This window comes from Mercenaria mercenaria, chromosome 5 (genome assembly GCF_021730395.1).
Source record: "Mercenaria mercenaria strain notata chromosome 5, MADL_Memer_1, whole genome shotgun sequence".
NCBI lineage: Eukaryota > Metazoa > Mollusca > Bivalvia > Venerida > Veneridae > Mercenaria > Mercenaria mercenaria.
In genome coordinates, this window is record NC_069365.1 from 15,479,798 (window position 1) to 15,504,494 (window position 24,697).

The 24,697-nt window shown below is 35.5% G+C and overlaps 2 protein-coding genes across 4 annotated transcripts in view; one reads left to right on the top strand and one right to left on the bottom strand.

Moving 5' to 3' along the window:
- LOC123556530 (protein ABHD18-like) overlaps nt 1-24,697 on the bottom strand; it is a 50,432-nt gene that overhangs the window by 20,226 nt on the left and 5,509 nt on the right. For both annotated transcript variants that reach the window (XM_045347305.2, XM_053542770.1), the window contains exons 2-6: nt 7,818-7,957; nt 7,239-7,323; nt 5,504-5,604; nt 1,896-1,974; nt 928-1,012 (exon numbers count right to left, since the gene is read on the bottom strand). In XM_045347305.2, the coding sequence (XP_045203240.2) occupies nt 928-1,012; nt 1,896-1,974; nt 5,504-5,604; nt 7,239-7,323; nt 7,818-7,903 (436 nt within the window). In that variant the 5' untranslated portion in view covers nt 7,904-7,957. The remainder of the gene's footprint in view (nt 1-927; nt 1,013-1,895; nt 1,975-5,503; nt 5,605-7,238; nt 7,324-7,817; nt 7,958-24,697) is intronic.
- Nucleotides 18,425-21,802, top strand: LOC123556529 (uncharacterized). 2 transcript variants are annotated; one of them, XM_045347304.2, is made up of 2 exons: nt 18,425-18,517; nt 18,942-21,802. In XM_045347304.2, the coding sequence occupies exon 2, from the start codon at nt 18,977-18,979 to the stop codon at nt 20,765-20,767; it is 1,791 nt and encodes a 596-aa protein (XP_045203239.2). In that variant the 5' UTR covers nt 18,425-18,517; nt 18,942-18,976; the 3' UTR covers nt 20,768-21,802. The 2 variants fall into 2 exon arrangements, with proteins under 2 accessions (XP_045203239.2, XP_053398744.1); XM_053542769.1 differs by lacking the exon at nt 18,425-18,517 and adding an exon at nt 18,555-18,693.

Sequence of the window (24,697 nt, forward strand, 5' to 3'; positions counted from 1 at the left end):
TATCCAAAGTTCTAAATCAATACAATTTAGGTTGATATTTTATGAACATGATAAACATTACAAGCATATTCCTTCTATTTTAAATCAATATAATACTTACTTATTTATCTATTTTGTTGGGTTTAACATCGCACCGACACAACTATAGGTCATATGGCGGCTTTCCAGCTTTAATGGTGTAGGAAGACCCCAGGTGCCCCTCCGTGCATCATTTCATCACGAGCTGGCACCTGGGTAAAACCACCGACCTTCTGTAAGCCAGCTGGATGGCTTCCTCACATGAAGAATTCAACGCCCAGAGTGAGGCTCGAACCCATATCGATGAGGGGCAAGTGATTTGAAGTCAGCGACCTTAACCACTCGGCCATGAAGGCCCCCAATCTGTTACTATGTACCATGTACCAAACACCACATACAGTGTTTCTACATATTTTCTAGATACATGTATTTAGAAGTGCCCTAAAATCACTTCAAATCACTTATACTATATCAAAGCTTAGAACATTTTAAGTTTTGAAAAAAATAAATTAATATATTTGTATGCCCCTTAAATATATCAACAGTTCAATACAGAAAAGAAGTGCAGTAAAAATACATGCTTGTTGAAACAGGTTGGCCCAAATTTTGTTTCAGTAAAGCCAAACTTATCACTTTCCATAGCATGCAGGTATGTCTTAAGTGGGCGTAAGCAAAATGACTCCCATCAATGTGTATCAAACTATCCTAACTTTGATTCTTTCCTTATATTTAATTACCTTTTCTTTTTCTAGAACTCTTGTTTCAACTGGTCCAGTGTTGTATAATTCTAACATTATAAATCTATAAAAACTTAATTTTAACATATTGGTCTGCCTAAAACAAACACTATAAAACAAGGAGCACAAGTAAAGGGACAGACTACAAGATGGCCTCAGGCTAAAAGGATACAGAATGGGTTTTCTAGAATAAGTGATGCTATGCCTTCTTCTTGTAGTAACGGTTTAGCCATTAACTGTCTTCTCCTACCAAAACCCTGCAATATACACAGAGATTATATGTAGATGTTCAAAGTATAGAGCTTTATTATAAAACTGTAGAGAAAACATGTAAACGTACATAGCAGCTCAGTAGACAGAACTAAGGAGTTAAATTTTGAAGGCCCAGGTTCTAGCCCTAGGTTCCAGTTGTGGTCTGGCTACTGAAGTTTCTCAATGACACCGATTTCCCAAAGGAGCATAAAGTCACCCTCATAGAACAATTGATAAAAGTAATTCAGCTCATGTACAACGAATTATATCTTGCAATTAAATAAACACATAATTAAATATTCACTAAAAATGATAACTGAGGTAATATATGAATTATACGTTAAACATATATGGCCAATTCATACAACATCAAAAACATGAAATTCACTTAAACAAATAATGATGCTACAGACCAAGTTTGATGATGATCCGTCAAGTGGTTCATGAAGAGGTTATTTAAATGCTTCTCTTTTTGAAAAATTGTGAGATGACCTTGCTAGCATGCTACAGTCCAAGTTTGGGATCATTCTGACTGGAACCACAGTTTCAGAGGAGATGTTTATATAAATTGTGGGTGACAGGCGCCAGATGTCTGAACATACATCTACTCTAACAACTTACTCAGAGTCTTCAGTTCATGTCAGATAAAAAGACAAAAACTTTCCACTTTACTTAACACTTGCTTTGGTCCAAAATAAGTTACTTACTGTCTCTACGACAGAAATCTATCAAAACTGAACTTTCCTTTGGTCCTCATGACTGTCTAGTTTAAACAGGTTTCACTGTACATCTATATCAGTTAACATACCAAATTACAATTTTGTCTTTCAAGAAATGGACGCCATGATTTTTATAGGTTTAATGAGATTTTTTAAAGTCATTACTTACATGATCACCGGTTCCTCCCATCTGTACACAAATTGGTCTCAGGCTGCTCTTCCATTCTGTAGGCAGTACCATCTGAAACCTGTATTGCAACATGCATTATCATCATAAACTTTACAGCGTAGATCCTTGTATCAATTGTTAGACAATTATTATACTGTAAACACATTCAACAACATGACAACAGAAGTAAATTTTCGTAATATTTTTGTTCAAGTTTTGACTCTAGCCAAGCAAAATTTTATGCTGAATTATTGACAGGTTAAAAGTGAAAAAAGAAATGGCAAACAACCCTTATCATGCTGGACACAATTGGTTATGCCTTTGTGACCAGTGCAGATCATGATAAGCCTGCATATCTGTGCAATCTGATCATAACCTGCACCATTTGCCATTCAATCAGTATCTTATTTGGTATGCACCTCTTTTAACAGTTAATGGTACTGTCCAAATTGAAAGATGGACAAGTTCATTATAGAAATTTAGCATGGTAAGGGTTTATATAAGGAGTCATGTAATAAAGTTTGTTCTCATTAATCCCACAACTCCTTACATAAATCAACAGTTCATAGTTAGTCATAATTTGTGCTATTGAAAGGTATACTACCCAACACATGAGAACAGAAAACAAGAGGACCATGATGGTCCTGAATCGCTCACCTCTTCCCACATGATCCAGTTTTGAGTATGACGTCGTTTTTTCTATTATTTGATATAGTGACCTAGTTTTTGAGCTCATGTGACCCAGTTTTGAACTTGACCTAGATATTATCAAGATAAAAATTCTGACCAATTTTCATGAAGATCCATTGAAAAATATGGTCTCTAGGTTTTTCTATTATTTGACCTATTGACCTAGTTTTCGAAGGTACGTGACCCTGTTTTGAACTTTACCTAGATATCATCAAGGTGAACATTCTCACTAATTTTCATGAAATCTCATGAAAAATATGGCCTCTAGAGAGGTCACAAGGTTTTTCTATTTTTATACCTACTGGCCTAGTTTTTGACCGCACATGACCCAGTTTCGAAACTCATCAAGGTGAACATTCAGATCAATTTTCATGAAGATCCATTGAAAAATATGGCCTCTAGAGAGGTCAAAAGATTTTAATAATTTTAGACCTACTGACCTAGTTTTTGACCACAGTTGACTCAGTTTCAACTTGACCTAGATATCATCAAGATGAACATTCAGACCAACTAGACTCAGTTTCAACTTGACCTAGATATCATCAAGATGAACATTCAGACCAACTTTCATACAGATCCCATGAAAAGTATGGCCTCTAGAGAGGTCACAAGGTTTTTTATTATTTGACCTACAGACCTAGTTTTTTATGGCACGTGACCCAGTTTCAAACTTGACCTAGATATCGTCAAGGTGAACATTCTGACCAATTTTTATGGAGATCCATTCACAAGTATGGCCTCTAGAGAGGTCACAAGGTTTTTCTATTTTTAGACCTACTGACCTAGTTTTTGACCGCACATGACCCTGTTTCGAACTTTACCTAGATATCATCAAGATGAAAATTCAGACCAATTTTCATACAGATCCAATGAAAAATATGGCCTTTAGAGAGGTCACAAGGTTTTTCTATTATTTGACCTACTGACCTAGTTCTTGATGGCACGTGACCCACTTTCGAAACTGACCTAGATATCATCAAGATGAACATTCAGATTAACTTTCATACAGATCCCATGAAAAATATGGCCTCTAGAGAGCTCACAAGGTTTTTCTATTATTTGACCTACTGACTTAGTTTTTGATGGCATGTGACCCACTTTCGAACTTGACCTAGATATCATCAAGGTGAACGTTCTGACCAATTTTCATGAAGATGTCTTGAAATATATGGCCTCTAGAGAGGTCACAAGGTTTTTCTATTTTTAGACCTACTGACCTAGTTTTTGACAGCACGTGACCCAGTTTCGAACTTGACCTAGATATCATCAAGATGAACATTCAGACCAACTTTCATACAGATCCCATGAAAAATATGGCCTTTAGAGAGGTCACAAGGTTTTTCTATTATTTGACCTACTGACCTAGTTTTTGATGGCACGTGACCGAGTTTCAAACTTGACCTAGATATCATCAAGGTGAACGTTCTGACCAATTTTCATGAAGATCTTGTGAAATATATGGCCTCTAGAGAGGTCACAAGGTTTTTTCTATTTTTAGACCTACTGACCTAGTTTTTGATGGCACGTGACCCAGTTTCGAACTTGACCTAGATATCATCAAGATGAACATTCTGACCAACTTTCATAAAGATCCCATGAAAAATGTGACCTCTAGAGTGGTCACAAGGTTTTTCTATTTCTAGACCTACTGACCTAGTTTTTGACCACATGTGACCCAGTTTCGAACTTGACCTAGATATCATCAAGATGAACATTCTGATTAACTTTCATGAAGATCCCATGAAAAATGTGACCTCTAGAGTGGTCACAAGGTTTTTCTATTTTTAGACCTACTGACCTAGTTTTTGATGGCATGTGACCCAGTTTCGAACTTGACCTAGATATCATCAAGATGAACATTCTGACCAATTTTCATAAAGATCCCATGAAAAATGTGACCTCTAGAGTGGTCACAAGCAAAAGTTTACGGACGGACGGACAGACGCACGCACGGACTGACGGACGGACGACGGACACCGCGCGATCACAAAAGCTCACCTTGTCACTTTGTGACAGGTGAGCTAAAAATCCTCATTTCACTTTTCCAATTATATCCAATTTTTAAGTTCATTCCATTTAGAACATATAATTATCATCTTAAAATTGTAAGTGTTTCATTTCTAATCAGCTTTATTAAAATTTCAAGTTTTTATTCAACAAATAAAAGAAGTGATTTTGACGCTTTCAGTCAAATTAAGCAGGGGTAATTTTGTCTGTAGGAATTTTGTCCTACATTCCTCAACACATATCTTTAAAGGCTGAAATAAAAAATTGAGAAAAACACTCTGAAATTTATTTCTGATGTCAAGTAATAACATACTGAATGGCTTGCCTGTCAATACAAAAATGATAATCCTTCAGTCTTTTGGACATAATTACTGGTATACACTCAATATTGTGTATATCACTATTATAATATATTTAACAAATAATCAAGGCCTTCGAGTGGTTTATTGTCTAATTCACCATGGTTCATAGTTCAGATGTGTAGGAATTGAACCATGTGGGAAGAGAGCAAAACATAATGAGCATTTGTGCATTCCAGGTCATATTTTAGACAAATCAATTGCTTATCACTGTTGTTGCCACAAGCATTCTTTAAACTTTGAATGCCATCCAGCTAATCTACTGGCTTGAACTTCTGTCCATGTTTGAAAAAAATGCCAACAGATTATCCTAGATCTTCCTCCACTATAAAAGCTGTAAACTCACAACAGCTAACCACTTGTGTCTTTAAATCCAACAAAAACTATGTTAGCATTTTGAAGATTGAACAGAAAACTGTTGTAACTCAAATTAAATAAAAGAGTTAAAACAGTTTTCATTTTAGCCCTCAATTTGTTTAAACCGATGTTACCTGGCAATTTCTGTTTCATCAGTTTTCGGTTTAGCCCTGTACTTATATAAACCGGCATTACCTGGCAATTTCTGTTTCTTCTGGCATAATTCCAGGAAGAATCTCCTTAAGTGGAGACATAAAATGTCCATCCAGCAGACGACAGTCTCCATCTATCACTTCCTGTATCAGAAAGGTCAAATGCCAAAGTTATATTAAGCATTTTAGCATAAAAATTGTCATTTGCAAAAGAAGTTTTGTTAGGAAAGTGTTAACAAAGAGATCACAATCATGCTGTTAACACACATTTTTATTTATGCACATTCCACGGTGATATGAAAATGCATAAAAACCTTATAATGCTTAACTAAAACAAAGAAGTATAAAATACACAGAATGGCAACAGGAGATAATCTCACGTAAGCTCGTGTCAGCGGGTTATCTTATTGAAGCGTTTGCCGACTTGATCAATCATGATCAAATCAACAGATGCTTATCAAAGCATTACACTGGCAATACAGCCGGCACGTAATAAACCGAATCAGGTCCAATTTTCAAAGGACAACAGTTACTGTTGATTTCTCAGACTTCCAATCATAAAATTCATTCCTTCCCCATGTAAAAAATTCTAATAACATTAAAAAAAACATCATTATAAACAAACGATCTGATAGAAAGTTTTTCACGACACAAAATTTTATCCTTTCATACACGCGTAAAACGAGATCTCATTCAGTTCCCACGTGATGTTGGCGAGATTTGCTATATACGCCTTTCAAGTTGCCGATCTATTTATTGTTATAGCTTTGACTAAAACAAGCCTAAAAGGAAAATTTAATGCTTTTGTTGGTTATCTTGCTTTCAGAAGATGCTATGACATGGAAAGAGATGCATTAAGAAGACATTTAAAATGTCATAAGCTTAAATATTGTAGACATTTTTTTTCTACTGTCATTCATAATCATGCTTCTGATACTCTTAATAATTTACTGTAAAATACTTAGACATTTATAACAAAACTATACATACAGATAGATTAATATGCTCAATAATGGAAACAGAGTAGACTGTTTGTATGATCACTGAAAATGATAGACTGGTATTTACTCATTACTTTTAGTTCCTAGTTTTGGAAGATAATGCTTCTAAAAATTCATATTCAAGACTTTTTCATTGGCATTTTCCTCCATTCTGAATAAAAGGTAAAGGTAGATTTAATGGTAGATAAGCTATAAACCTCACGAATATTACCAAATCTACAGTAAAACTAGAGCTGATTTGAGAAAAGCGCATGTCTCCCACAACTGCCCAATCATCTAAATAGTAAGTCAGTCTTTATATACTGTTTACTTAGAACACATGCACATAAAGGACCCCAAAAGGACTCCTATACTACTAGAGCGCATGCGCATTTTTGACACCAAAAGGACCCCTATACTACTTTTATAAGTAGTATAGGGGTCCAAGAAATCTGAGCGTTTTTTGGTAATTCAAGGGCCATAATTCCGAAGTGCCTGGGCTGATTTGGCTAGTTATCGAACTTGGCCGAGCACTTATTGGCAAACACATTTTGTTCAAGTTTGGTGAAAATCGATGAGAAATGTTTGACTTAGAGTGTGGAAAAACTTTGTGACAGACACACAAGCACACAGAAAGGAGTAAATCAATATGTCTCCCTCACCACTGTGTGGTGGGAGACATAATCATGACGGTAAAGCTGAAATCAATTGGGCTGACAACTACTTGTGACTTAGAAATATTTCAAACATACTTCCTTGCTGAACAATTTTACCTTCTGATAATATTTTCTGTCTTACCTTATCTATATATACAGGATAATCTGGAGCTACAAGATGCCGACAAACTTCTCTGTTACCTAACTTCTTCCGTAAGTGGAATATCCTGAGAAAATATATATAGGACAACATTGTAAATTGCTATTTCAAACTATGCTTACACTTACATTCATTCACTTGATCATTTTTCAATATCATATATACATTCTATGCCAAACTTGGGGAAAATGAACATGCTGAAAAATTTCATCCCAAGTGCAGAAGGAATATTAATCTCCAAAAAAGAAAATCATTCTAAACATTTCTAATCCATAGCCAACCAGTCACTGTTACTGACTGAATCACTTGTCCCTCTGCTGGATTTAAACTCTCTTTGGGGCATAAATTCTTTCATTTGAAGAAGTCATTCAGCTGGCTTTAAGTAGTTCAGTGATTCAACCTAGGTGCTCGTTCATGTCAAAATAGTACAAGAAGAGTCACCTGAAGTCTTCAACATTCAAGCTGAAAAGTTACATGACCTACTTTTTGTCTTTGTCATTGACAAAAAAAACACAATGCCTTTTACATAAACTTCAAAATAAAGTAAGAGACTGGTCATACCTTTTCATATCCTCTGGTTTTCCCCATCCTTGTGTATAGAGTTTTGTCACTATCAGTCGTCTCCAGAACCAGTCTAATCTACTCATACTACACTAAACTTGACCCTTCCTGACCTCCAATCTGCCCTTTCTGACCTTCACCTACAAAACATGAAAACAGATACCACTGAATAACATTAACTTTCCATAAAAATTCTCCTGGTAGATTTGAACAGTAAAGATAGAAATTCCTTTTTACTGCAGAATGGTCCTTATACCCTTCATCAGTTTAGTTTTTTTTAGGTCGCACTGACATACCAGGTCATACAACTGTTATCTAACTTAAAAAGAGGCCGAAGAGGAGAAGGTGCCCCTTTGGAGGTTATTTTCAAACACAGGCAGGCACCTGCATAGAACCAACAATCTTCCATAACAGCTAGATAACTTTGTCTAATGAAAAACAATTTACTGTGAAACCTTTAATGTTTTTTTTTTTTGTGGATTTCATCATTGCATCAATCCTCAAAGTAAAATCTTAATGAAAAAGTAGTTCCCATTCTTTTCTCCTGTAAAGTGGAAGACCATCCAAGGAACATCCCTGTGAAGTTTCATCAAAATTGGCCTGGTGGTTTAGGAGATGTTGTTTAAAGGAAAATGTTGACGAACAACGTACGACGCATGACGGACAATCACTGACCACAATAGCTCACCCTTGAGCACTTCATGCTCAGGTGAGCTAGAAAGTAGTTCACATTCTTTTCTCTTGGTAAGTGGAAATCCACAAATTCATCTCAATAAATACACCACAAACTTTTATACCCATGAAATTAAATGATTTCACATTGTATCTTATGTAGGTTTCTGATCCCACAAATGTAGTGGACTAGTTACTTGAAGTTACTGGCCTTAACAGCTCGGCCATGGGGGCCCCTATTCTGTACCCATCAGTATCTAAAGATATATCAGTTGATGGACAACTATGTAATGTAAAATTGATTCCTGTTTTACATATTGCAATCAGTATTACAGTGTATTCTTTTCAAATCAAAATATTTTTTAAGGAAACTGGGTACTTTTCAGCAATGAAGATATTCGTTAAAGCTAAAAATGAAATATAGTGGACATTCTTTTGTCTGTTTTTCTGTTTGCCTGCTTATTGACCAACATAATACTTACAAAAGTAGGTGATAAGATTCAAATACATTTACTGGGTTCTATTGTCCGTAAGTATTGACCTGGCACTCATGAATATTCCATATGTTTCCGTAAATTAATTTTCGGTGTCCGAACCTAAACAATGATATAACTATAATTGAAAAGCCAATTATATACCATCATATGTCACGTGCAAATATAGCTGTGCGGACAAAGCGTTTTGCCACTAATCTCAGGGTTGTGTGTTCAAGTCCTCTGTCTGACCATTTTTTTTTTATTTAATCTATAAAAGACGGAAACACTTATCATGATTTGTCAACGAAATACTCTGTTATCGATTACCATTCTTCTACGTACATAAAACCGTCCTACAAAATGTTTGAAATCTTCAGGACCGGAGAAGCATTCATTCATTCAACAGACAATATAAAGAACTGTTGTTAGCGACACAAAATGAAATGTTTCATAAAAATATATAATTACAGATACAAAAACAAACACAAGGAATTTTATTTTAAAAAAGGTTAGAAAAGAACTCAAACCCATGGTAACGTGTTTTCTTGTCAGAGAGCTTACCACTACACCACTGTGCCGTTGGTTCTCAAAAGTGATTATTTTGATAAATCTTGATATTTTCAGGACACAAATATCCCATAAAGTAACGAAAACGCCCGAAAATACTGGCGAAAATTAATGAGTGCCAGGTCAATACTTACGGACAATAAACCACTATACATGTAAATAAACACTTTCTAGACACTGTCTAGGTATTATACAAAGTGTAATATACCATGATATCAGCTATAAAAATGCAAAATGTTCAAATTGGTAAACCCAATACAATGATGTTACCTATCACAGGCATTAAACGGTAAAAATAAAGTATTTTGAACTTCAAAATATCACCAGCTCTATTTGAGGCTCATGCTTGAAAATCTACAGTCAACTTTTGGAGAGTTTCATCTACCAGCAATTTCCCCAGGTTCATTGCCTTGGCTGTTTTAAACAATTTGCTTAAATGCTATTAACCAATGTATTACAACATAATTTCACTTGTTTTCATGTCAGCCTGTTCAAAGGCTGTATCTGTTGTAAATGTCTTCTTGTATATTTGATATGCTTATGCTTTAACCTTATTTAGTACACAAACCAATGGTGCTGTTACTGCAGATTAGCAGTAGAAATTTACTTTGGAGTTATAAATTATGATATGTATTGCAATATGGAGATGCTGTATCATTATATACTGCGATACAAAGTTTCTCAAAATATCCATCACTACAACAAAGTTTCTAATAATACTTTATCTAATACTTAAAATTCTGACATTCTGAATTCTAACTTCACAGGCTCCTTGTGAAATACATGCATGTATAAATACACTAAAAGTTTGATCTCTCAACCAAAAATCATACAAATCCACAAAAAAATCCAACAAAATGTTTATTCTTAGTATGCTGTACAACACTATCTTCTCTGTAACTTCACCTTTTCTTTAATAAGCCAAAACTCTTCTATGATCTTGCCAACAAGCTGAAAATTAGCTACACTTCACTTTTTTCAATTACAACATAGTAAATTAACACAGACTAGATATCTAAAGAGGAAACTTGTTACCACAGAACAGACATGTTGAGGAAGTGACAGGGATGATCTAAGTCTGAGGCAATATATATGAACACATTACTGCCTGCAGGTAAATTTATCACTTCAACCTGACAGTTATTTGTGATTCGAATATCATATATTAATATATTTTAAACAATTTAATTATTTTAAATCAATTATACTGAACATTGTCACAGGCAAATACTTTAAAATATCATTAATATGTATGGGGCACTAGTTTTTCATAGTTTTCATTGGTACAACAAACCACGAATAAACTTTCCGCTCTATCTTCAAATTTTGAAATCCATGAAACAAGAGGATCATGATGACCCTGGATCGCTCACCTGAGTAATATGAGCTACATGTTTCAAATGTCAAACTGATGATTTTTAGAAATTTTTTGGAAGATTTTTAGATGTACAATCAAGTAACCCCTGGGGCAGAGCCAATTTTACCCCGGGGGTCATGATTTGAACATTGTTTTTAGAAGTCTACTAGGCAATGTTACATATCAAATATCTAAGATCTAGGCCTTATGGTTTATTTTTAGCAAATTTAGATTTCTCTATGTACAATCAAGTAACCCCTTGAGCTGCGGGGGGGGGGTCAAGATCTGAACAAATTTTGTAGAGGTCAACTAAGCAATGCTACATGTCAAAATATCTAAGCTCTAGGCCTTCTGGTTTATCTTTAGAAAATTTTGAAATTTTGGGGTGGGGTCAATTTGACCCCGGGGCTCATGATTTGAACAAATTTTGTAGAAGTCTACTAGGCAATGCTACATGTCAAATATCTAAGATCTAGGCCTTCTGGTTTATTTTCAGAAAAAAATTTAAGATTTTTCTATGTAAAATCAAGTGACACCTGGGGTGGGGTCAATTTTGACCTGGGGGACATGATTTGAACAAATTTTGTAGAGGTCCACTAGGCAATGCTATAAGTGAAATATCTAAGCTCTAGGCCTTCTGGTTTATTTTTAGAAAAATTTTGAAGATTTTCCTATGTAAAATCAAGTGACCCCTGTGGCGGGGTCAATTTGACCCCGGGGGGTCAAGATTTGAAAGAATGTTGTAGAGGTCCACTAGGCAATGCTACATGTGAAATGTCTAAGCTCTAGGCCTTCTGGTTCATCTTTAGAAAATTTTGAAATTTTGGGGTGGGGTCAATTTGACCCCGGGGCTCATGATTTGAACAAATTTTGTAGAAGTCTACTAGGCAATGCTACATGTCAAATATCTAAGATCTAGGCCTTCTGGTTTATTTTCAGAAAAAAATTTAAGATTTTTCTATGTAAAATCAAGTGACACCTGGGGTGGGGTCAATTTTGACCTGGGGGACATGATTTGAACAAATTTTGTAGAGGTCCACTAGGCAATGCTATAAGTGAAATATCTAAGCTCTAGGCCTTCTGGTTTATTTTTAGAAAATTTTTGAAGATTTTCCTATGTAAAATCAAGTGACCCCTGTGGCGGGGTCAATTTGACCCCGGGGGTCAAGATTTGAAAGAATGTTGTAGAGGTCCACTAGGCAATGCTACATGTGAAATGTCTAAGCTCTAGGCCTTCTGGTTCATCTTTAGAAAATTTTGAAATTTTGGGGTGGGGTCAATTTGACCCCGGGGCTCATGATTTGAACAAATTTTGTAGAAGTCTACTAGGCAATGCTACATGTCAAATATCTAAGATCTAGGCCTTCTGGTTTATTTTCAGAAAAAAAATTTAAGATTTTTCTATGTAAAATCAAGTGACACCTGGGGTGGGGTCAATTTTGACCTGGGGGACATGATTTGAACAAATTTTGTAGAGGTCCACTAGGCAATGCTATAAGTGAAATATCTAAGCTCTAGGCCTTCTGGTTTATTTTTAGAAAAATTTTGAAGATTTTCCTATGTAAAATCAAGTGACCCCTGTGGCGGGGTCAATTTGACCCCGGGGGTCAAGATTTGAAAGAATGTTGTAGAGGTCCACTAGGCAATGCTACATGTGAAATGTCTAAGCTCTAGGCCTTCTGGTTCATCTTTAGAAAATTTTGAAATTTTGGGGTGGGGTCAATTTGACCCCGGGGCTCATGATTTGAACAAATTTTGTAGAAGTCTACTAGGCAATGCTACATGTCAAATATCTAAGATCTAGGCCTTCTGGTTTATTTTCAGAAAAAAATTTAAGATTTTTCTATGTAAAATCAAGTGACACCTTGGGTGGGGTCAATTTTGACCCTGGGGGACATGATTTGAACAAATTTTGTAGAGGTCCACTAGGCAATGCTACAAGTGAAATATCTAAGCTCTAGGCCTTCTGGTTTATTTTTAGAAAATTTTTGAAGATTTTCCTATGTAAAATCAAGTGACCCCTGTGGCGGGGTCAATTTGACCCCGGGGGTCAAGATTTGAAAGAACGTTGTAGAGGTCCACTAGGCAATGCCTTTGAAGAGTTTCCTATGTAAAATCAAGTGACCCCTAGGGCGGGGTCAATTTTCATCCCAGGGTCATGATTTGAACAAGTTTAGTAGAGGTCCACTAGGCAATGCTACATGTCAAATATCTAAGCTCTAGGGCTTCTGGTTTTTGAGAAGAAGATTTCTTAAGATTTTCCTATGTAAAATCAAGTGACCCCTGGGGCGTGGTCAATTTTGACCCCGGGGGACATGATTTGAACAAATTTTGTAGAGGTCCACTAGGCCATGCTACATGTGAAATATCTAAGCTCTAGGCCTTCTGGTTTATTTTTAGAAAATTTTTGAAGATTTTCCTATGTAAAATCAAGTGACCCCTGGGGTGGAGTCAATTTTGACCCCGGGGGTCATGATTTGAACAAATTTTGTAGAGGTCCACTAGGCCATGCTACATGTGAAATATCTAAGCTCTAGGCCTTCTGGTTTATTTTTAGAAAAAATTTGAAGACTTTTCTATGTAAAATCAAGTGACCCCTGGGGCGGGGTCAATTTTGACCCCGGGGTCATGATTTGAATAATTTTAGTAGAGGTCCACTAGGCAATGCTACAGGTCAAATATCTAAGCTCTAGGGCTTCTGGTTTTTGAGAAGAAGATTTTTTAAGATTTTCCTATGTAAAATCAAGTGACCCCTGGGGCGGGGTCAATTTTGACCCCGGGGTCATGATTTGAACAAAGTTGGTAGAGGTCCACTAGGCAATGCTTCACACCAAATATCTAAGCTCTAGGGTTTCTGGTTTTTGAGAAGAAGATTTTTAAAGTTTTTCCTTTCGGTTGCCATGGCAACCAGAGTTCTGCATGGAATTCAATTCTTTGAACAATTTTGAAAGGGGGCCATCCAAGGATCATTCCTGTGAAGTTTGGTGTAATTCTGCCCAGTGGTTTTCAAGAAGAAGATTTTTTTAGGAAATGTTGACGTACGGACGACGGACGACGCACGGCGGACATTGAGCGGTCACAATAGCTCACCATGAGCCTTTGGCTCAGGTGAGCTAAAAATATGTACTGGCAGTAGCCACAAAATTAAATTATTTCACATTATAACAGGAATTCATTTATTTCCTTATTAAACAAAGAAGACTAAAACTTCTTGAAACTTGAGAATTTTCTTAAACGCCTATTTCAACACACAAAGCATCTTCAATGGCGTTGTACACTCATGCATTAAAAACAGTAAAAACAATTCATCAGTATTAACACAAAGTCTTCATTTGCTTCAATGTAATTGCTGTAGTATGAATTTTAGAACAATGAATAGTAGTCTTTGAAGAAGTGAGTTTTCAACTGCTTTTTGAAGATTTTAACTGATTCACTTTGTCTGAGATTTAATGGCAGTTCGTTCCAAAGTTTTGGCCCAACCGTACTGAAGCTTCTGTCACTGAATGTTTTTTTCTTGTTATAAGGGACAACGTAGCATCCTACTGATGATTCTGACGAACGTAGTGTACGTTTTGAAATTTTACTAGACAAAAGTTCTATCAGATATTGAGGAGCATTACCAACAAAGCAGTTGTACATATAAGTAAGGATCTTAAAATTGATTCTTGCCTTCACAGGTAGCCAGTGCAAGTCATATAATGCCTGTTTTGAACTATCACGCATCTTACGGTTGAGAACAAGTTTGGCGCACATATTTTGAATACGTTGTAATTTACCTACTTCACAATTAGCAACACCATAAAGAATAACATTACAGTAATCCAAGTGAGAAATTACTAATGACAAAACCAATATTTCAGTGGCTAAAATTTCCTTGGTTAGGTATTTACGGATACTTTTGATCTTGAAATAATTCAACATTGCAGTTTTACATTTCCTTTTTATATGCTCCTTGAAATTAAGTGTGTCATCTAGAAAAGCGCCTAAGTATCTAATACAACTCTGCACTTTGATTTTATCACTGCATATTTCAATGTCTGTGGTGGAACACTTATTCAACTGTTGGCGACTACCAAACATTATAAATTCTGTTTTAGATGTGTTCATTTTTAGTTTGTTACTGTTCATCCAATCATTAATAACAGTAGCACAATTTTGAAGGTCTTGAATTGCAGTCTTTTCTGCGATGATTGTTGGCTGAAAACGAACGTTCGCAGTATGGTCATCTGCAAATCCAAACACGGAAATAGATGGGGGTACAATGTCAAAGAGTGTCCCGGCATAGGTCAAATAGAGCCAGGGGCCCAAACAACTTCCTTGCGGAACACTACATGTTAGATCACGCTGAGATGATGATGTTTTATCAACCCTCACACTACAGCTACGAGGTCGTAGGTACGAATCCACCCATTCCAGTGCTGAACCACAAACACCATATTGATTTTTCAGTACATCGACTAGGATGTTATGATCAACGGTATCAAATGCCGCACTAAGGTCGATAGCTATTAAAGCTGTTACCTCCTGATGTTCCATCCCATCGAGCAAATCGTTCACAAGTCGGAGCAAAGCACACTCACACAAGTGAAACTGTCTATAAGCAGACTGGTTCTTTGGGAGGAGGTTATGCTTACTGACATGATGATTTAGTCTATAAAGTGCTGCTTTTTCAATTAATTTTGATAAGAATGACAAGTTGCTGACAGGGCGATAATTGGCAAATTTCAGTTCAAGGCCAGACTTTTTCAAAAGTGGTCTGACAGTCGCCTGTTTCCATTTTATCGGAAACACTCCTTGTGTCAAGGAAAGATTCACAAGCCTAGTGATTGAAGGCAACAGCTCATTATGGAATGACTTTAAAACATTCGTAGGGAGAATGTCAAGTTCTGATGATTTTGTTTGTAATTGATTGATAAGTTTTCTAACTTCCTCATTTGTGAGTTCTTCAAAGTTTTCAAAAGTTGGCACATTTTTCACAACCGGACTGTAGTTTTCAAAATCTTTCAAAGACTCTCGTATTTTCTCTATTTTATCCATAAAATAATCAGCAAACTTATCAGCTAAGTTACTACCGTCCTCCACAGTTGGCATGGGGTTCTCAGACTTGCTTCCAGTTAAGTCTTTTACAAAGCGGTAGAGTTTCTTTGAGTCTCCCTTGGACTCGAGTACTTTCTGGCTTATAGTTAACTTCTTTTCTCGTTTTAGAGCATAGTGATAGTTATTTAGGTCTGCTTTGAAAGTTTCATAGTCTTTGGGTTGGCGGTATTTTCTCCACAATTTCTCAGATCTACGGACCAGTCGTTTCATGGAATGAATATCCTCAGTGAACCAGGGTTTTGGAGCTCTATAAATTTGCATTTTTTCTTTTTTCGGAGCATGTTTATCAAGAAGTGTATTAATTTCATCTTCAAATTGCTCTACGTACTGATCGACGGATTCGCTACAAATGGACATATCTGCGAGATCCTTAGCAAACTCAGATTTATCCATGTGTTTAAAGTTCCGAAAAACAACAGATCTGCTGACAATATTTTCCTTTCTCACCTTAGTTACGATTTTGACAGCACAATGGTCGGACAAGAAAGGACCCGGTTCACATGAAAGTATGTCAATGCCATTGGCAACTTCGGTGATTACTAGGTCAAGACTGTGACCGTGGACATGGGTGGGAAAATCCACATGCTGCGTCAAACCAAGAGCAAATAATGAATTTTTGAATTCCGCTATAGCATTACTATCATCCTGAATATGTAGGTTAAAATCACCCATGAACATGAGATTGGAATACTTTGGAACCACATCTTCTACATACTGGAAAAAGTCCGCCACAAACTGGTTGGTCGTAGCCAACGCAGGAGGCCTATATATACCCACACAGTGCATGGTGATGTTTTTGAAAATAAGTTGCCATACTCCGTACTCAAAACTTTGAGTCACACCGGTTGACATTCTACGCATGTTAATACCACTTCGACAAGTCAATGCAACACCCCCGCCAACCCTGTTTCTACGGTTTGATACACTAATTTTATAACCATTTTGGTTAAGGTCTGAGGATTCAAATTGGTGTCGTTTCTCATCTGAATACCAAGTTTCTGTTAATATTGCAAAGTCAATATTTTCTTCGCGGAGCAATTGTCCAACAAGCACATCTTTCCTGATTAAGGACCGGCAATTTAAAGTCATACATATAACATTCTGTTTATAACTGCCTAAGGTGTTACAACGTTTTGGATACACAAGATTATTTAGATTTACACCATTTTGTTTCTTAGTCCTTGGGCGACCTGCTTTTTTCCTTCTTAAGTTCAATATCCCCAGGCTTTTTAATCTAGTCAATACATTCTGATCAGGTTTAATCCATTGTCTAGGCACTGAAGAAAATCTCACCAATTGGTCAACACTATACTTTATAACGGTACCATGCACCACATGCACTGTTTGTATGTCACTATTATTACGTTATAGCATCAAACACCATAGCGGTGCACTGGAAATGAAAACGTCACAAAAGGCAAATATCTGATGAATATCTTCAAAGATGTACATGATAATCCTTAATAATGTACTTGAATCAAAACAATATATCTTAAACAGTGACTTGCTCCTCCATACAATCATGTCTTGTTGTTATAATAAATATTACTTGACTTGACTTGAGATGCATGTTATTATATCATGAGAGTGAAGCCCTTGTGATATAATTTCTCCAAACAATTATCTTTTTCAAAGACAAAGCACTGTTTGTGATATATTATTTCTAAAGTAGACATTTATGCTAAGCATATTATTCTGTATTTTACTAAGTATGTTAGTTTCTCATAATGTTTAAACATGGTATCTTAGCTATAACTTTTAAATATGTCAAAAAATTCAATGAAAATGCAAATGTTCTACAAATGAAGAAAAGCTACACCACACAGAAGAGTCAGACCTGTACCTCTAAGTTCAAGTACAAAGGCAAGCACAATTTGAGCTAACCCACAGGCAAGCACATCCAAAGGGCATTTGTCATTTATCAGGAACATTTAGGTTTTTCTTTCATTATCCCTAAACTCTTAATTTTTTCCTTTTTCAAATGCAGCACAAATTTTTACTTTTTAAAATGTGCTACATGCTTTTTTTTTTTTTTTTTACAAAATTAATGTAAAATATTATGACAACAACCCTTTTGCCTTGTGACTGTCATAGCTGATTTTGATGAATATTGACCAAAAGGCATACAATGTCTTTGTAAAAGATATGCTGCACAAATTAAATCGAGCAAATGAAGCTACCTCCTTCATCTAATTTCTGTGATAAAAGATAACTCAAATTTGAATATATTACATAGAAATATAAATTTACAGTTTCATTATGACAAGCACTTCTGCATTTCTACATTTAATTGGTCCTACTTCTAATTGTTAACATTAATGTTGCATCATGTTTTAATTACCAGTAGTGTGCTATAAAATGTACATGACAGTTGTATATTTTTTTCTGAATAGGATTTTCATAATAAAATGGGACTGAACTCGATATGATAGAGTACAGTCCCTTTAATAATAATCTGGAACATAATAAACCTATAAATAGATGTGTACAGCTTTTATAGATGGATTGCCAAGTGTATGCGTTGGCAAAAGGTCAGTTGTATTAAACATACATGTATATCTGTAAAATTTCTACTATACATTGAACATTTAAAATGGATATTTCTATTTATTATTAAAGTATTTAAACCTCAGACAAGAAGAAACAAGTTTAAACAGATTTTAAATTTTACATTGCTTAAAACAATGAAATTCACGCTTCCTATAAGGTAAATAACCTAGATCATTATACTTTATAATCTTTATCTTTCTGTTTAAAGAAATACTAGTGTTTGAAAACAATCTGAACTAAAAGTTGCTTCTCTTTTTTTAAGTGTTTATTAATTTGTTTTATGTAATGTATGTTGTGAGAAGTTTAACAATGTCATGATGTATAATGTATTTATATAAAATATATGCTGTTTAACCATGTGGAACATAACTACATTTATAAATCAATATACCTTCTCTATTTTAGATGCTGACATAAGGATGGGGTAGCTAAGTGGCACAATGTCAGTGCCAGGGCGTAAAGTGTCAGATTTCCATGGTTCTGCACCCGACTCCCATGGGTCTGAATCTCAAGGTTCCTCATCCGACTTCCATGACTCCCTGTCTCATGGTTCAACATCTGATTCCCAAGGCTCTGTGCCCCATGGTTCAGTATCTTGTGGTTCAGATGAGGACTTTAATCATGACTGTGAACCATGTCTAATTGATGGTCAACACATACAGGCTCATGGATACTGTGTAGAATGTAAAGAGTACCTCTGCAGAAACTGTTTCAGGTATCACCAGCGTACAAGGGCACTGAAGCATCATCAGCTTTTGGATAAGGTGAATATTGACAACCTTGGTATGACTGCTAAACCCTCAAAGACATGCACAGAAAAATGTGAAATTCATAAGGAAGAAATAATCAAATTTTTCTGTCCCAAACATGATGTGCTTGGCTGCACTGACTGTATGACAATGAACCACAGAGTTTGTAATATAGACTATATTCCAGATAAATGTAATGACATTGTCAATAGTGCTGAATATAAAGATGTAATAAGGCTGCTAGATCAGAAAATCGTAGAAGCAGATACTGCTGTGAAAAAGGCAAATGAAAAAGACAACATTATAGACACATGTCATGAAAAAGCTAAACAAGATATGGATAAGTTTCAAATTGAAATAATTCAACTCATTTCTGAAAAGCACAAACAAATAAAGGCAGAAATGGATGCAAGGAAATCAGTAGATAAACAAAAAATCAAGGATTTGCTGACATCATGTACACAAGCCAGTTTAAATATTAACCAGCTCAAATCGAATATAGCTGATAGTAAAGCCAACAACCAAAATGGACAAATGTTCATTGCAATAATGCGAGCTAAATCACATCTAAAATCAGATGTAGATGTACTTAAAGAAAATGCTGAATCCTTAGAAAAGACAGATGTTGAGTATACTTTTGCACATAATAATGAATTAAAACAAATGCTTTCAAAGTATGGCAAGTTTGGACAGCTTATAAATTCTAAGGACACGGGCAATGTCAGAATGCCCTATGACTCACACAGTAAGGATAGGGACAACTCAAAAATGCCTCAAGACTCACATGAAGGAAACTGCAAAATGTCCAACAGTAAGGATACACCAAACTCCAGCTGGGCCCGTTTCTCAACTTCTAGAGGTACAGACAACTCTCAAAAGTCTTATGACTCTGACTCCAAGGATACAGACAACTCCAACTGGGCTTTATTTACACATACAGACAGCTCTAAAAAGTCTTATGACTCTGACTCCAAGGATACCGACAACTCCAACTGGGCTTTATTTACACATACAGACAGCTCTAAAAAGTTTTATGACTCTGACTCCAAGGATACAGACAACTCCAACTGGGCTTTATTTACACATACAGACAGCTCCAAAAAGTCTTATGACTCTGACTCCAAGGATACAGCCAACTCCAGCTGGGCTCGTTCCTCAATTCTAGAGATACAGACAGCTCTAAAAAGTCTTATGACTCTGACTCCAAGGATACAGACAACTCCAACTGGGCTTTATTTACACATACAGACAGCTCTAAAAAGTTTTATGACTCTGACTCCAAGGATACAGACAACTCCAACTGGGCTTTATTTACACATACAGACAGCTCTAAAAAGTCTTATGACTCCAATTCTAAGGACACAGGCAACTCCAATTGGGCTTGCTTTACAAACAGCTCTAAAATGTTGCATGACTCCAATTCTAAGGAAACAGTCAACTCCAAAATGTCTTATGACTCAAATTCTAAGGCAACAGGCATGACCAAAATATCAAATGACACTAGCTCTATGAAAACAGGCAAATCAAAAATACCTTATGACTTTAAAACTAAGAAAACTGATAAGTTTGACATGTCATATGACTCTCAGTCTAAGAATACAAGCAGACCTAAAACCTCTAGGTTTAATGACAGTATAAGAAAAAATGCAACCACTGTCATTCAAGAAACTGTAAAACCTCATACCCTTAGTCATAGAGGATACATTGATATCAAGACAGAAACAGATCTTGAGACTTGTGGAATCAGTGCATGTGCAATTCTGTCTTTTGATAGGCTTCTTCTCGCTGATACAGACAACATGAAATTGAAGATAGTGAGATCAAGAGACTAGCTTCTACTGTAACTGATGAGAAAATCCTTGAATCACCACCTAGGGACATAGCATTACTTCCAAAGGATGAGGCTGTAGTGACACTTCCAGACAAAAACAAGATTCTTCTTGTAGCAACAGCCGGACAACTCTCCATCAAAAATACAATCCATGTTGAAGGCGTGTGCAGAGGTTTAACTTATAATCAGGACTGCTTGTATGTTGTCTGCTGGAATCCATATTGCGTTTTTGTACTGGAAATGGATGGAAAGATCAAATATGCAATTTCGCTTCCTTCAAAGTGTCTGAGCCCACACTACATTGTGTATAATCCAGTTTTTCAACTCATCTATGTAAGTGACATGGGTAGGCATTCTATCTGCAGTTTAACATTACAAGGGGACATCACTGCTGTATTTACTGACAAGGGACTTAGACCACTTGGAATGGTTATGCTTGATGATGGCTCGTTGTTGGTGTGCAACCAGTTCAATAACACAATACGGTGTATATCTGGCGACTTAAAACAAAGCTGGCAAGTGATAAATGGCTTAAAGTCATGGAAACCACAATCCATTATCTACAGTGGTGATCGCAATGAAGTCTACATTGGAGCTTCAAACAGTGATCAACTTAAAACTTTCACTTTAGTATAGTTTTTCTCCACTGATCACATATTTCACACTTAACCCAAAAACTAAGTACAGCACAAAAAGGACACATAACATAACCAAATAAAAAGCATAACAGAAGTATCTGTACATGTATCAGGCATTTATCAATATTTTATGTTAGACTGACAAAAACCTTCATTTTTTTTTTCATTTTAGTTTAGTTGCTTTTCTCTCTTCTTTGTAATCAAGTAAGATTTAAAAACTGTACATGAACAAGATGTACACATCCAAGTTTGTATTTTTACATAAATTGCTTGCGTAGTTATCATCTGAAATTCTTCACTTACTTTCTTCTCTTAACTGATAAAAAGAAAATAGTCTAAAAAGATTTTTTTTTAATTTCTGGTGAAGTGCATTGTAGGAAAATTTCTTGTTTTAATTGAAATATACTTTATTTGCTATAAAAGAATTAAAAACACAACTTCTTTTAATCATTGTGTAGTTTTTACTTCACTCTATGTGTGTTCTTACCTATCAATATTAGGTTTCTTTATTGCTTTTGATTACTAAGTCATTACGTGAAAAGTCAACGGGCAAGTTTCTTTCATTGTATCTGAGTTTATTTATAACAGTCGCCACTTACCCATATTATATTGGCAATTTGTCCTTAAGAATGTTTTTTTGTTTTGGGTGGAGGGGGTGGGAGATATTAGTAGTTTGTGGAGAGTGCAAGATACAGAAGGTGCTCCAATTTTAGAAGCCTTTGGTTCTTTAGCATGCCAGATATGAAGCTACCATACAATGGACTCTGAGATCTTGTCCAAATGTTAGTTATTTTAATTGGAGTAATTACGTGGGATCAAACTCGCTACCTCTCAGTTCATAGCCTAGTGTCTTACTACCACTAAACCACTGAATCTACTCTCACCAGGTTTCATTAAACAGCTTTTCCAACGTATACCTAGATATCGATCACTATCATTAAGAAATGTCATCCTGTGTATCTGATACTGACTCACTGCAATTAAAAGATTAGATATCAGGGCTTCACCTGGGCCTCAGAAAGTTGTAGCCACTTTTTGAGAGAAATTGAAGCTGAATTGCTGAAATTTGGCCACATTTTAATAAAATTCTTGTTGCCACTTTAAAAAATCTGTAGCCAGTTCTTTGATTTTGTAGCATTTGGCTACATTGGCGATTGGCAGATGAGGCCCTGCATATATTACATTTGCCTTTGAAAGTAAAATCTCAGGTATCAAGTCAAAACATCCCCTAGTCAAAACACCCACTAGTTTGGTCAAACTGTCCCCCATTTGGTTTAGAATTTGGTCAAAACACCCCCTACAAAACACCCCCTATCATGTTTTTGTTTTTTTTAAATTCTATGTTTTTTATAATATTTCGTTTTTAAATATTTTTAGATCCTGTATTACTCAAAATCAATTTTATCAACACCTAAATCAATTTAATCAACTCCTTTAAACTATACATAGCTGTGCATTAATTGATATAATATACAAATACGAATATGAATTTATTAAGCAGAAAACATCTTACGTTTGCTTATAGTCAATATTATAATACAATACAGTGAGAAAACAACATGTCATTTTAACATTTTCCGAAGAGTACATCAACTGGAACATTACAAATTAAAGTAATATTCAACTGATCAGAGTTAACTTATAATATTCATTTAGAATTATTTTAAAAAGCTATTAACAACAGTCACATTTATACATTATGCCAATAGATACAAAGTAATATCTGTTATGAATAACATAATATAACTGTTTTTCCCATGCTGCAAAAGGTTTTACCCTTGAAGCAATATTTTCTGTGGTCCCAGTGTCTCATTCCTTACTCATTATATATTTAGATAAAACAGCTAATGTATTTAGTATAAAGGTGGATCTCACAGACAGTATCAGGGACTGCGTTTTGGGCGGAGTTGAGTGATAACTTTGCCTTAAAATATTTCACTTCGCCCTTCCCGCCCAGAAAAGCAAAGTTCCAGTCGCTCTAAAATTGGATGAAAGAAAAACATAATCAGCAATAAAGTGCGCTCAGTTATGTGAAGAACATAATCAGCAATAAAGTGCGCCAAGATTATACATCTCGGTTATGTAAAGTCTGTAAACACAATATGCAATACACAGAACATAATCGGGAGGCACGCACGGCGAAACTTGTCCTTGACTACAAAAGATGATCACTCAATTTCAGGTTGCTGCCACTGAACTGGCTGCTAATTGTTTGCAGTTAATGTGATTGCGTAAGTAATAATTAAAGTTGACCGAAATCGGAGATCAGAGAGCCCGAAAAATTCGAAAACAGCGATAACTTCCGAATTTCTTAATGAAGCAAAAAGTGTCAGTATTTAATTACTAAATTAGGAGATGTCTTATCCAGTAATCATGGTTTCGGAAAAAATCATGTCGAAATTTTGGTTGTCGGGAATAGATCTAGAACACAATGTAGACTATCCGTTATTCTAGTCCAAATAATTTGACGTCAAATCTGATTCTGAGATATTTTCATGATAGGGCAGATTCCCACTGTTTACAATATTGCGACTTGCGTACAATTAGTTGGGACTACATGTACCAGTTACTCCCGAATCGGGATTTGTTTACAATCTAACCATTTTTTATCTTTATTTCTTGGCCTGTATTTCTTCCATTACCGGTAAAAACATGTAAAGTTAAATATAATGCCTTTGACAAACTATTAAATTTGTTGTTTGATAAAAATAGCAGACGACTCTTATAGTTCATTTTGATATGTATAAAAGGGAGGTAATACATTTAACCAATTATTAAATTTTTTATGTCAAAATACGTTGTTTAAAAAAATATTGACTCTGATTTTTATGTCTTTATCTACTGATCAATTCATTGAAAGTTAGAGACAATTGTATAACAGCTAAGAACAACTGAAAATAAAATCTAGGAATGTATACGGAAGAAGGTTACTTGGCAATTATT

Coding starts and splice junctions, on each gene's coding strand:
- LOC123556529 (XM_045347304.2), top strand. CDS start 18,977: ATGTCAGTGCCAGGGCGTAAAGTGTCAGATTTCCATGGTTCTGCACCC.